The 12,558-nt window shown below is 42.7% G+C and overlaps 1 protein-coding gene across 1 annotated transcript; it reads left to right on the forward strand.

Moving 5' to 3' along the window:
- Nucleotides 1-3,044: 3,044 nt before the first annotated feature.
- On the forward strand, nucleotides 3,045-12,558 carry gucy2d (guanylate cyclase 2D, retinal). Its single transcript, XM_071534887.1, has 18 exons — nucleotides 3,045-3,930; nucleotides 4,126-4,427; nucleotides 4,587-4,959; nucleotides 5,094-5,178; nucleotides 5,281-5,395; nucleotides 5,528-5,647; nucleotides 5,817-5,897; nucleotides 6,411-6,587; nucleotides 6,683-6,839; nucleotides 6,937-7,086; nucleotides 7,559-7,707; nucleotides 7,831-7,994; nucleotides 9,705-9,897; nucleotides 10,271-10,445; nucleotides 11,214-11,312; nucleotides 12,005-12,099; nucleotides 12,206-12,291; nucleotides 12,474-12,558. Exons 1-18 carry the CDS (start codon nucleotides 3,045-3,047, stop codon nucleotides 12,556-12,558), a joined length of 3,492 nt encoding a protein of 1,163 aa, XP_071390988.1.

Consider the following 12,558-nt stretch of genomic DNA (forward strand, 5'->3'; position numbering starts at 1 on the left):
AACATAGTTAGAACGTGGCCTTCTCAGTCTCATCACAGTTCAACCCAGTTTGTACTATTAAGGCTGTAGTTCAACTGAATATAAAGTGTTATATGTGCAGTTCACCAGCTTTGGTACCGACTCTGTATATAAAGTCACATACTGCGTTCCCTGTGACACAAGAGCATATAGAGCGAATATGCTCCTACTTTCACCTGCTCATCTGCTTCACCCTTCCCCCACACACACTCTCTCTCAGGCGTCCCACACGGTTAGTATGGATTAAAAGCTAAAGAGGGTTGAGAAGTCAAAGCTTGCCTGCCCGGCCCACCCTTTCCTTCCCTTCACCTGTTACATCTCCCCAGTTCTCCGCCGATCTATTTTTTTTACCAATCCAGACTCTGGATCGTGTTTGCACTTCTTCTCACGCTCCTCCTCGTCCCCTGCTCTGTAGTTTGGGGTAGGTCCCAGTCCAAAACAGGGACAGCGAGAACCAGGACTAAACTATTGGAAATGTGGAGATTTTTTATTTTTACTATTTTCAATAAGGACTTTGGATACAAGAGGAGATAATATGGACAGTTTTTAAAGTTTTCATGCTATTTGGAATACCTATGATATATTTCTGTTTGCTGATAGAAGACCCAAGAAAAGTATTCCTGCTGCACACATTTGTACACTTAGTCCACCTGCAATCTGGATGGTGCTTTTCAAAGACGGACAACATCAGTATAACTCTCATGTAGACAAACTGCTCCAGGTCAGAATTGTTTCTTTTCAATCTGCAAAATGCAAAATACCATTTTCTTCATTAATATTACTATTAAGGATAGTATTCGAGAAGTTGTTTGTTCTATTTATTTAGACAAAGTCTGTGCAATACTGCAAATAACTGACTTCACTTGCAGTGTTTTCATTCACCATGGGAACTACGTTGTGGAAACATCAAACTATGAATTTGGCATAGACTTCATAAATAATCTAGTCTTTACATGAAAAAATGAAAAGGATTTGCAGAGATTAACATAATTTGACCTGTTTTTCTAAGTTGCACTTCAGAATAGGGATGCAATACTCTACTCAGTGCTCCTCTTAGCCTATTAGCAACTGATAAGCCACTGCCATTATTAGCCACTTTGGGAGGCTTGCTGTTCACTGTTACCTAGATTCAGTTCAGCTAGCAGACAAGAGCTCAGATCAAGTTCTGTTTTTTTTTTGTTTTTTTTCATTCTGTTATCCTAAATTTGATTTATCAATCAATGAAAGCCACAGATGTTTGGCCTGTAAGCTCTGATCCTAGGCATCATTTTATTCTGACAAAGGACACAAAGACTTCCTAAAAGCCTTAATGCAAAAGGAGCCAATTTAACAATTTGGATAACAGTGCACTAACAAAAATAAGATTGGTCTCTTTTTTCCTGTCTTCCAGTATGACTGCAGTTGGATTAGATGTTATAGCCTACTTTCAGTATAAGGGGTCAAGAATTGGACTAAAGCTATTTGCGTGTCCTCATGAAGCAATATTCCACTTTGGTGGAACATTTTTACTTTTTGACATGTGAATTTCCAATTAATTCAGTAGCAGTGCTAAATTATTCAGACTTCAGCATTGGCTGCTCTTGAGTTTCAACACTGGCAGGTCGTTCAGGCCTGTCAGGCCTTTTCCCAGCTCTCACTGTCAATAATTACAAACAGGCAAAACTTTTCAAATTTCTTAAAAAGTATAACCCTGGACACAGAATTAAATAATATTAGCTATGTTTGTACATATATTACAAATATGATTTGGGGTTTTTCAAAAAAGGAAGTGTCTGTTATACTGATTGACCCATCATAAATTCCTGTAGAGTGCTGAAAATGTTTAATCGAATTAAGGATAATTCCAGCTATTTTCACATGATAGTCAGATGATTCTTTGGTCCAACGTGAATTTGCAATACATGATTTGGTTTTGTGGTCACAGCTGCCACCACAAGTCTTAAATCTTGTGAAAAATAGCCTGCGTTGAATCTAGTTTAACTTGAGCCACAGACCAGTCTGACTCCCATCTATCTCATGATAAAAATAATCAATTAATCTTGAGATATTTCTGTGCTGTTTTCAAGAATCAGATTGGAGAAGATCTAAAGAGATTGACTTGAGAGGGAGAAAGAGTTATCAAGACTAGACAGAGATATCAACGGCAGATTTAGCTCCAGGTTACTTGGCAAGACTCGCAGAATGGCTTATAAACTCCATGCCCCGGCACAGCTAATCAGCTTGCCACACACATGTCATTAATTCTTGATACAAGACACGGCACTGGCACTCTGGGTACCATGGCCTGGTCAGACAGATGGATGCTGATGAGATTCAACATCACATTCTGTTGAGCAAAATAGCTCTCAAGATGCAAGTTGAGGTCAGGGATCATGCCTATCCCCTATTCCTGGAGGCTGATTAATCCCTGAGATGGCTTTCGCAGAATTTGGGAGGCATATGTAGATGGGCAAAAATACATCAAAATCTATATAATTACAAATGAGAAATGGCCCAAATAAATAATCAAACCCTAAATATGAAATTGATGATTGATTCCCAGAAATGCACACAAAATACACAAAACTAAGTACAGACATACAGTATTTCCATTATTTGCTGTTGAAATAGTGGACCTCTGTGAGTCCACATATGCCCACTTGACCCAGATCTTTTCTGCAATCCCAACATTGTTATAAACCTTAGACTTACAAGAACAGCCTCCAACACATGAAATGTTTCAATTGAACAATCATTCTTCCTTTGTATTTTTTGTGTTTTGCTGCATGAGAGTACATGTCAAGTATATGGAAAACAATTTAGTCATATATATTCCAAAATGTCTAACTTCTTTTCACTGTTTTTCTTATCTTTTTGGAGGCAGTGATGGCTTGGAGTCCTGTGGTCACCTGGCCAGCTTTGGGCTAGAGCCCTATTGAGTGCCAAGGGAGACAATCCCATCCACAAAGACACACTCTGTCAACCTAATCACCATAAACTCTCTACTCCTCCTCTGTGTCTCAGCAGCAGAATAGCTGTGCGAGGAAATGGCAAGTCACAGAGACCCTCACTTTCTGCACAACCTTTCCTACCACCCACGATGGCAACAGGAGTCAGGAAAAGTGGAGAGAAAAAGACATACGCGGACAGTTGTAACAGACTCACTAAACAATTGTGGGCATTGTCCGTTTAGATCATCATCATTATCATCGTCATTATCGTCGCCATCATCATCATCACCATTAAAAACACCTTTACCATCATCCCCTGCGCTACGCTCCAAAAGCTGGTGGGGGAATTGGTTGATTCTCCCACTTTTCATGGTCTCCTATCTTCCCTGTGAAGCCTGGGGAGCCACGTTCAAGGTGGCCCTCATTGGACCCTGGACATGTGACCCCATGTACTCCAAAGCCCTCCCTGACTTGGCAGCCCGCCTTGCTACCAGCCGCATCAACAAGAACCCCTACCTCAACAAAGGCTACTGGTACGACTACACACTGATCAGCGAGGATTGCAAGTCGTCCCGTGCTCTCGCTCGCTTTGCTGAGCTGGAAGGCTACGGTGCTGCTTTCCTGGGCCCGGCCAACCCAGGCTACTGCTCCTCAGCCGCTCTGTTCGCAAAAGAATGGGATACTGGAATTCTGTCCTGGGGTTGCCTGAAACCCAACATGGAAGAAGGAGGGATGTACCCCACCTTCTTGCGGCCACTGCCACTGTCCTCCCAGGTACTTTTCTCTGTGTTGCGTTACTTCCGCTGGGCCCATGTAGCCATAATCTCAGAGGAGATGGACCTGTGGGAATCCACTGGACACGAGCTGGCCTCCTCACTAAGGGCCCTCGGCCTGCCGGTCAGCACTGTGGTCACTATGGAGGCCGACAAGGATGGGCCTCAGAGAGCGCTGACGAAAGTGCGGGAAGCAGACCGGGTCAGAGGTGTGTATGTACACGTGTGTCTGTGCGTGTGTTGAATGAGATGTAAGGATGTTTGAAATGTGAAACAAAAACTTCTGAAAACACTGACAGTAGAGGCATCCTCCTCAGCCTTATTCAACATGCAACATGCAACTAAATTAGTTAACTTTTGTTGCTCACCTTTCACTCTCTCCCTCTCACCCTCTCTCTCTGCAGTGATCATCATGTGCATGCCTTCTGTTCTGATCGGTGGTGAGGCCCAACACCGTCTTCTGACCAAAGCCGTGGACATGCGTATGATCGACCGTGGCTACGTATTCATCCCCTATGACACCCTCCTCTACTCATTGCCCTACAAGGACGCATCCTTCTACATGCTGGGCAATGACACCAAGCTACGGAAAGCCTATGACGGGGTCCTCACCATCACCATGGACTCCGGGGAGCGCAATTTCTACGAGGCCTTCAAAGACGCCCAGAACAGCTATGAAATCCGCAGCAGCACCCCGCCAGAACAGGTGAGACTGTGGGCAACACTTGCTCCATAACATGAATGTATATTCAGAGCACAAGAACATGAAGCCAGTAAGATAAACAATAAAAATGTCAGCCATTAATTAAAAACAGTGATGCAGCCTCCACCAGTAGCTCATCACCACTGTTGTGTCCTCTGCTAGGTGTCTCCATTCTTCGGCACCATCTACAACATGCTGTACTACACAGCCATGGCTGCTGAGCAGGCCCGCCGTAAAGGAGGCCGCTGGGTGACTGGAGAGATCCTGGGCAATAGTGAGGGTGGCTTCAAATTCGAAGGCTTCAACCAGCCCTTACAGGCTGGCAAAAATGGAGAAGGCATGCAGGCACGCTACGTGGTGCTGGACTACAGTGGCATCGGCGCCAATCTCTACTCGACTCATGCTCTGGAGGCCGTCCATACAAATGGCATATCCAGCGGCTTGAAATACCTTGGTCGTTCAATCCACTTTGCAGGCAGCACACCCTACACCGACTCAAGCTGCTGGTTCAGCCCATACTTTGCCTGTAGTGGGGGTGAGTGCACTAGTTATGTCATGACAAGGAAATATGTATTTGTTGGTATGGTGTGTATTGCTGTATTCTGTCAACTGTCTATCACACATAGATTCATACTTTCTCTCCTTGTGCTCTTATCTTTATCCCCAAAGGAATGGACTCAGTCACTCTCTTCTTTCTTTTCCTTCTGTTCGTTGCATTGGCTGGATGTGGAGTTTTCTTATTCTGCCGTCTCAAGTATGTAAAGTAGGATATCAGTGTCGTGTCATCAAAACCTGGCCCACCTGACCATAATGTTTTTTTTAGAAACTCTTTTGATAGTATTTTTGGTCTATCCAGGAGAGGCGGTAAGGTCGGGTTCAGCTTTGGAGGAGGTGGTGGTGGCAGTGGGTCAACGAAAGTAGTCCTGACCCTGGATGACCTGGTCTTCATCAACACCCAAGTCAGCAAACGGGTCAGTTCTGTGTTGAATGTCTGACGTGCGTACAGTACTTAGCAAGTATGTGTTGAATGAGAGTCACTTACCTGTAAAAGATTATCTAGTCTAAGCTGACCCCCTCTCCTCTTGAACTGGGTCTGTGAGCAGAAGCTAAATGAGGAAAGTGTGATGAAAAGCCAGCTGGATATGAAGACGCCTCGCCACTGTGTGTCCGGGCGCAGCTACCTGGCCTCCACACCAGACAGCTCAAATGTTGCTGTTTTTGAGGTGAGGCAAGTCTATCACGTACAGCCAAATTAGTCTTCATCTCACTCTTCATCTAAAACATATAACTCCATACACTGTTGCATGACTTATGTTTACCATTTTGGTGCTTTTGCCTCTGGCCATTTTGGGTAGCCTATGCACAAAATCTGTCATACTCTCTACCTCCTAGGGCGATTGGGTTTGGCTGAAGAAATGCCCCAATGGAGCAGTGTCAGGTGTCAATGGTGATACTGAGTCTGTCTTTGTCAAGGTAAGTGAATGTGTGAGGGAATGTCATGTAATGGGTGAATTTGTCCTCACACAAAGGGAACATTACTGAATTTTAGTATTCAAATATGTTGGTTTCATTGGCCAAGGGCAGATCAATCTGTATTAGCAAACGCTGACTCTCTATCATAGCCAGAAACCACAGACAACAGTTTTGTCCTATTCTGTGATTACACTATTGACACTGAATTAGAGAAAGTGGAAAAGATGACTGTCAGAGGCCCAAGGGAAATGTGCTGACCATTTATGCGAAAATAAACCTTATTAAGCAGTCTGAGTGCACCAATTAGCCTCCCACTTATTGAGCAGTTCTAGACTAAATTAGAGTATTGTCCATCTGAATTTGAATTGCAAAAAACAGATTTCCACGTTCAAAAATATCGAAGGCACTGTCCCTGACCACAGAAATCACATATTGATTCTGAAATTGAGCGATATTCCACCTGCAATGACATGATGGCCCACAGCCTTACTGTTTCAACTATCTCCCTCTCAGCTCCGGGACATGCGGCATGAGAACCTTAACCTGTTCCTGGGACTGTTCTGCGATTCTGGGGTCTTTGGCATTGTGACTGAACACTGCTCCAGGGGCAGCCTGGAGGACCTGCTCAACAATGAGGATGTGCGCCTTGACTGGATGTTTAAGTCCTCTTTGTTGATGGATCTGATTCGAGTAAGACAGAGACAAAATTACCTCCTCATGTCTCATTACCCACTTTGCCATTTTGTCATCATCATTCACATATTTCATACAAACTCTTTTCTCAGGGATTGAAGTACCTGCACAATCGTGACATCATCCACGGACGGCTCAAATCACGTAACTGTGTGGTGGACGGGCGCTTCGTGTTGAAGGTGACTGACTATGGGTTCAATGAAATCTTGATCGCCCAGAGCATTAACCTAAATGAGGAAAAGCCTGAGGGTAAGTTGATCCATCCTCAGGCTAATGATTTAGTATGTTTTTTTGAACACGTACATGTCTTTGATTACTTACAGTTGTGCTTCATATGTCCAAAAAGATCTGCTGTGGACGGCTCCTGAGCTGCTGAGAGACTCAAGTCTGAGGAGGAGGGGCACTTTCTACGGCGACGTCTACAGCTTCTCCATCATCATGCAGGAGGTCATTGCCCGCTGTGCTCCTTTCTGCATGCTGGACATGCCTCCGAAGGGTGAGAGACATGGCATTACTAATCCTATGGCATGGTAACAACGAACGACAGCTTTACTGGAACTATGTGCAAAAGACCTATTTCTATTTAAAATCTTTGTGGCACATCTGTGTATGCTATTAAACATTGTATACAGTCCCTCTAAAGATGTCCTGCATGACACTAACTGCCGTCATCCTCTCCTTTGCCTGCCCACTGACTGACATGTTGGGATAATAACATGTTTATCATGAGTACATTAATTTTTTAACCTCACCTAATTTATGTATCTGACACACAATTGTTGCTGAAAATGTTAAGCTATACCTCCTTTTATATCCTCAATGCCATTCATATTCCACTGACAAAATTGGTTGCACATCAGAATAAAACTTAAAATTTCTCTTTGCAACTAAAGTACAAACATTGCTATTATTATGCATGGTTGTCTGTTTGTGTGTGTGTGTGTGCGTGCGTGCGTGTGCACTGACAGAGATTATCAGCAAGATCAAAGCGCCTCCTCCTCTGTGTCGGCCTGTTGTGTCAGTGGATGAGGCCCCACTGGACGTGATTCAGGTTATGAAACAGGCCTGGAGCGAAGAGCCAGAGAAGAGACCCACTTTTGAGGAGATTTTCAAACAGGTATAAAAACAAAAACACATGATGATCCAGCTCTGCTCCTTATCTATGGCGCTACCACAGCAGTATACTAAAGATGGCTTTCCTCTTCCTCTTCCTGGATGCACACATCCCTGTTTCACACAGTTCAAGAGTATAACCAAGGGAAAGAAGACCAACATCATTGACTCCATGCTGCGCATGTTGGAGCAGTATTCCTCTAACCTGGAGGATCTGATCAGAGAGAGGACAGAGGAGCTGGAGGTGGAGAGACATAAGACAGACAATCTGGTGGCTCAGATGTTGCCCAAGTGAGTGTCTTGCAACTTGCATTGGCGCGTTATAGGCTTTGTACATCCCTGTTGTGAATTGTAATTACGTCATGCTCGACTGGTATTTCACTTTTCTGTACAAACATCTATTGAAATTGATGAGCAACCAACAAAACTGCCTGTGGAGGTCTGTAGCGAGCACCATTTCCTCATGTTCATTTTGTAACCTTGTTTAAAAAACATTTTTTTAATACATCTACAAACAAGGAAAGGTATATCCAAATAATACAAACAATAACACTGTGATACTTCAATGATCCACTTAGGGAATTCCCTTTTTGCTGGGAGGTCAGAGGTCAGGTTCAGCTACAGAGCAGCATCTGTGGAGCTGGTAGGGATTCAGTGTCTTGCTCAAGGACACTTCAGCAGGGTGGACATTTACCGACTTGAGTCTTTAAACCGGGTCGCTCTAACTACTATTCATAGGGATGTAACAATAATCTGGAATTGGAAAGTTGTGAAGAATCATTAACTAATCGTATTGGTCATCTTTTGACAAGGGAAACCAGATTCAACTCAGTCAGAATCGTGAATATTGATTTCTCTACTCATGTTCCTTCCTTTTGCATCTTTCTTTCTCCCTCCGTGTCACATTCTGCTAAAACTACCAGAACGTGACTGTAGTTTATGCTGTGTTCACTCAATGTGGCGATATTTCTTGAATCACTTGAAGGCTTAAAGCAACAATTTGGAAGTGATCATGCATTCAAACTCATTTGATGCTGTCAAGTGACATGATTATAGATTTTGGTTGCTCATGATGACAATTATTCTCATCTTTTTCACACTTAACACACGTTTAATTTATAGAAACATCACACTGACATAGTATTTCTACTTGCATACTGTATCTTATAAGGAGTAATTAGCCCAGTCCTTTGTTTCTTTTTCTTTTTTTTTTTTGTTGGTGTGGTGGAATGGAGGATTGTCATATTTCTGGCAGTGGGTCAAATTTCCCCATCGCTGAAAGAATGTAAAATGTGGAGGCATTGAGAAGTTCATTCATGTTGTCAGACTCCAGAGAAATATCAAACATTACATTATGTGTCACAATACAGTGTGCAGTTGGTCTGAAATTTCACTTATTTTACACAGGTGCCTTGCCCACATATAATGCTAATGACATTATCATGCTAACATTGACATTTCAGTCTCACAGCTGGATAAAGTTATTCTCACATGATTATTTTTTGATTACCACGAGTCCTAACAGATTCAAAATAGGGACACCATAACAATTAAACTCTGCACTGCTCTTCGTGGCATTTAATCTAATCAAATCACATCGTATTGAATCATATTGAATAAAAAATGAACGCAGTCGCATCAAAGACATCTTTCCTGTAGCCTACTGAATCGCCAGCTACCTACTGACATTCATATCAGATTGGTCTAAGGAGAGATTCACCTCCCTAATAGACCATCATGTGTCTGGGTCATACTTTTAAAGAAGTCGCCTATTTGCAGTGATCACTAATGATAGTTGGGGAGTAAAGCCTGAATACATCACATCCATAGGATTAGAGGGGGGTGGCTCCTGAATATCCATAAAAGTGTGTGTGTGCTGAAAAGTGAAAATGCTCTATTAAAGTGAAATATTGCTTTAAGCAGTTGAGAAGAAAGGTGCTGTCTCTGTCAGCGCCCGGGGTGCCCAGCTTCATCTTCTTCCTCCCTCCACTCACCCCGCAGGTCTGTGGCCCAATCGCTGAAGACAGGCAAGCCTGTCAAACCGGAGCATTTCAGCGAGGCCACCCTGTACTTCAGCGACATCGTGGGTTTCACGACCATCTCAGCGCTGAGCGAGCCCATCGAGGTGGTGGACTTACTCAATGACCTCTACACGCTCTTTGATGCCATCATCGGGCTGCATGATGTGTACAAGGTGAGTGAGGAGGATGTTGCATTGTAAATTTAACTGTACTGTGATATTTTTAGTAGTTTTAGTTTAGTTTTTATTTAGTTTTGATTCTAGTTAGGGGTGGCATAATGATAGAAGTTCAGAACAGGTGAACCCAAGCTCTACAAACCCCACTTGATTTCAATATGTTGTGTCTCCTATTTACTTAAAGATTTCTTTATTTTGGTAGCTACCAGTACATTCAAACTTTTTACCGTTATTCATATATAAATGGCCCTTCCATAGAGAAACATGTTGACTGAGGAAGACTGAGGAAAAATATCACATTGCACCTCAGTGAGCTCATGGGAGCTGATGTGTGAAAGTGTGTGTCCAACTCTTGTTGCATGGTATTTAGGTGGAAACTATCGGCGATGCCTACATGGTGGCCTCAGGAGTCCCAACCCGCAACGGAAACCGCCACGCAGCTGAGATGGCGAACATGTCTCTTGACATTCTCCACTGTATCGGGACCTTCAAGATGAGGCACTTGCCTGAATTAAAAGTCAGGATCCGTATTGGCCTGCACTCTGGTGAGCAGTCTATCCATCCTCTTTGTGCAATGATAAGATGCTCAAACCATCATGATATAGTAATAATTCTTATGAATTAATATCACACTTTTAGAGGCACATGTGCATGTGGACACACATGTCATTCTCAAAGGACAGGTATATAAAAACAGAACAGAACAGAACTTGAGAGTCTTTTGGTGTAAAATAAAACCAAACTGCATTTTAGAGTGAATACAAGTGAATTTGTTGCATTGGAAGGCCTGAGAGTATGGCATCACAGGCTGCTAAAGGCAAGGAGGTATTTTTACCTAATCCTTGTCTGGAACATCTTCCTGGAACTGTGAAATGCTATCCACTTAGAGCTCCGTCATCCAATTAGACACTGCGTACTGTATTTCTCCTCACTCCATTCTATAAATTAATAAAGGCATTACACAGTAGTGGTAAGAGCATAGCTTTAATATCTTTTACATCTATTGAAAAAAAAAATCCATATATCATTGTAAACCACTAGTAGATCATCAGTTTACTAGAATGTATGCTACTGACATTATAACCAATATTACTGACTACTGAGTCTTCAGAGTTACAGTCAGTGTTTGCATGCCAAAATGTCTAAATCTGACACACAAAATGATTTTGAATATAAGGAAGGACTTCCTACTGAAAGCAGCACTTTCTGCTCTTGTACGTGCGCCTGTGTGTGTATGTGTATGTATGCGTGCATATGTGTGTGGGTGTGTGTGTGTGTGTGCACGTGCATGCTATGTGTATCTGTGTTTCCAGGCCCAGTTGTAGCCGGAGTAGTGGGTCTTACGATGCCTCGGTACTGTCTGTTCGGAGACACTGTCAACACAGCATCTCGAATGGAGTCCACAGGGTTGCGTGAGTACCTGGCAGATCAATACACAGAATTGACAGAAATCCTTTTTTTTTTCTTTTTTTTTTTTTTTTTTACAGTGTACTGGTTGAAAGGACAGGTGTATGGCAGTTTGTGTGCACGAAGCTAGAGGCTAAACAGGGTTTTAAGTGAGCAGTCCTTCCTAATCCTTTAAGACTATCAGCAGAATTAGTGGCCAAATTCAAGCTTTGATGTAAATGTCCTCCATGACCAAGTTTGCCCCAGCTACCCTTTCCATGCTGTTTAAATGGAAACTATTGTACTGGAATGATACTGAAGTACACTTTACTCATAGCTGAGGAATGTAAATGAGACACATTTGATGGTGCTCCCAAAAGATAATACCATAAGAAATTAAACTAATCATTTTTTATTTGATAAATGGCAGTTTCACTGAGTCCCCTTTGATATATTTCAATTACCATTGCATGGCAATTAGAGAGTGTCTATTTCTTTTCTTGCTAGGGGAGGGAAAAGCAATAATGACTTGTCTACTGCCACCAAGTGGTTTTATATATAAATAGCAACTCAACTGTATTGCCTAGTTTCTCAAGTAACAGTGTAGAGCGAGTGTTTAAACCTTGCAAAGTTTAAAGGCAAATGTAGACTTGAGACGTTTATCTACTGCTGAAGCAAATTCATTGTGTAAAAGTTTTTCCTTTGCTTGTTGTCATAGCTTACAGAATCCATGTCAACCAAAGCACAGTTGATGTCCTGAACACCTTGAATCTGGGCTACAAAATTGACGTCAGAGGCTTGACAGAGCTGAAGGTGAATAAACACACAAGATTCACACAAGATATGCAGAAGATGTGCAGTGAACCCAGCAATGGACTTGTGTTAGCTAATGAATGCGGATAATTCATTTCTATTTCAGGGAAAAGGGATTGAGAACACGTATTGGTTGGTAGGGAGGAATGACTACGGGAAGCCTCTGCCCATACCACCAGACCTTACACCGGGGTAAGAGCACATGTTGTTGTCTTACTCCGCTACATGTGATTTGCCTGGTCTGACCTCTGTACTACATTAGCTAATGTGTGGGGATTCTTGCAGCATAATGTGATGCAAACTAAGGACCTGTTGGCCATTTTGCTTTCTGCTCTGTGTCCCGATCAAATTAAAAGCTTTATTTGTCATTACAGGTCAAGCAATCATGGCATCGCTTTGGAGGAGATACCTGTAGACAGAAGACAAAAGTTCCTGGATCGGCAGAAGAAGATGGGCTAG

This window comes from Centroberyx affinis, unplaced genomic scaffold (assembly GCF_046629955.1).
Source record: "Centroberyx affinis isolate AG114_WGS23_722 - 3 ecotype Tasmania unplaced genomic scaffold, CSIRO-AGI_Caff_v1 ptg002635l_1, whole genome shotgun sequence".
Classification (NCBI taxonomy): domain Eukaryota; kingdom Metazoa; phylum Chordata; class Actinopteri; order Beryciformes; family Berycidae; genus Centroberyx; species Centroberyx affinis.

Excerpts from the sequence above, each read along its gene's own strand:
- gucy2d (XM_071534887.1), top strand. The coding sequence starts at position 3,045 with ATGGCAAGTCACAGAGACCCTCACTTTCTGCACAACCTTTCCTACCAC. Across the intron at positions 7,087-7,558 it reads GCTGGACATGCCTCCGAAGG|AGATTATCAGCAAGATCAAA; the intron begins GTGAGAGACATG and ends GTGCACTGACAG. Across the intron at positions 12,292-12,473 it reads CCACCAGACCTTACACCGGG|GTCAAGCAATCATGGCATCG; the intron begins GTAAGAGCACAT and ends TTGTCATTACAG.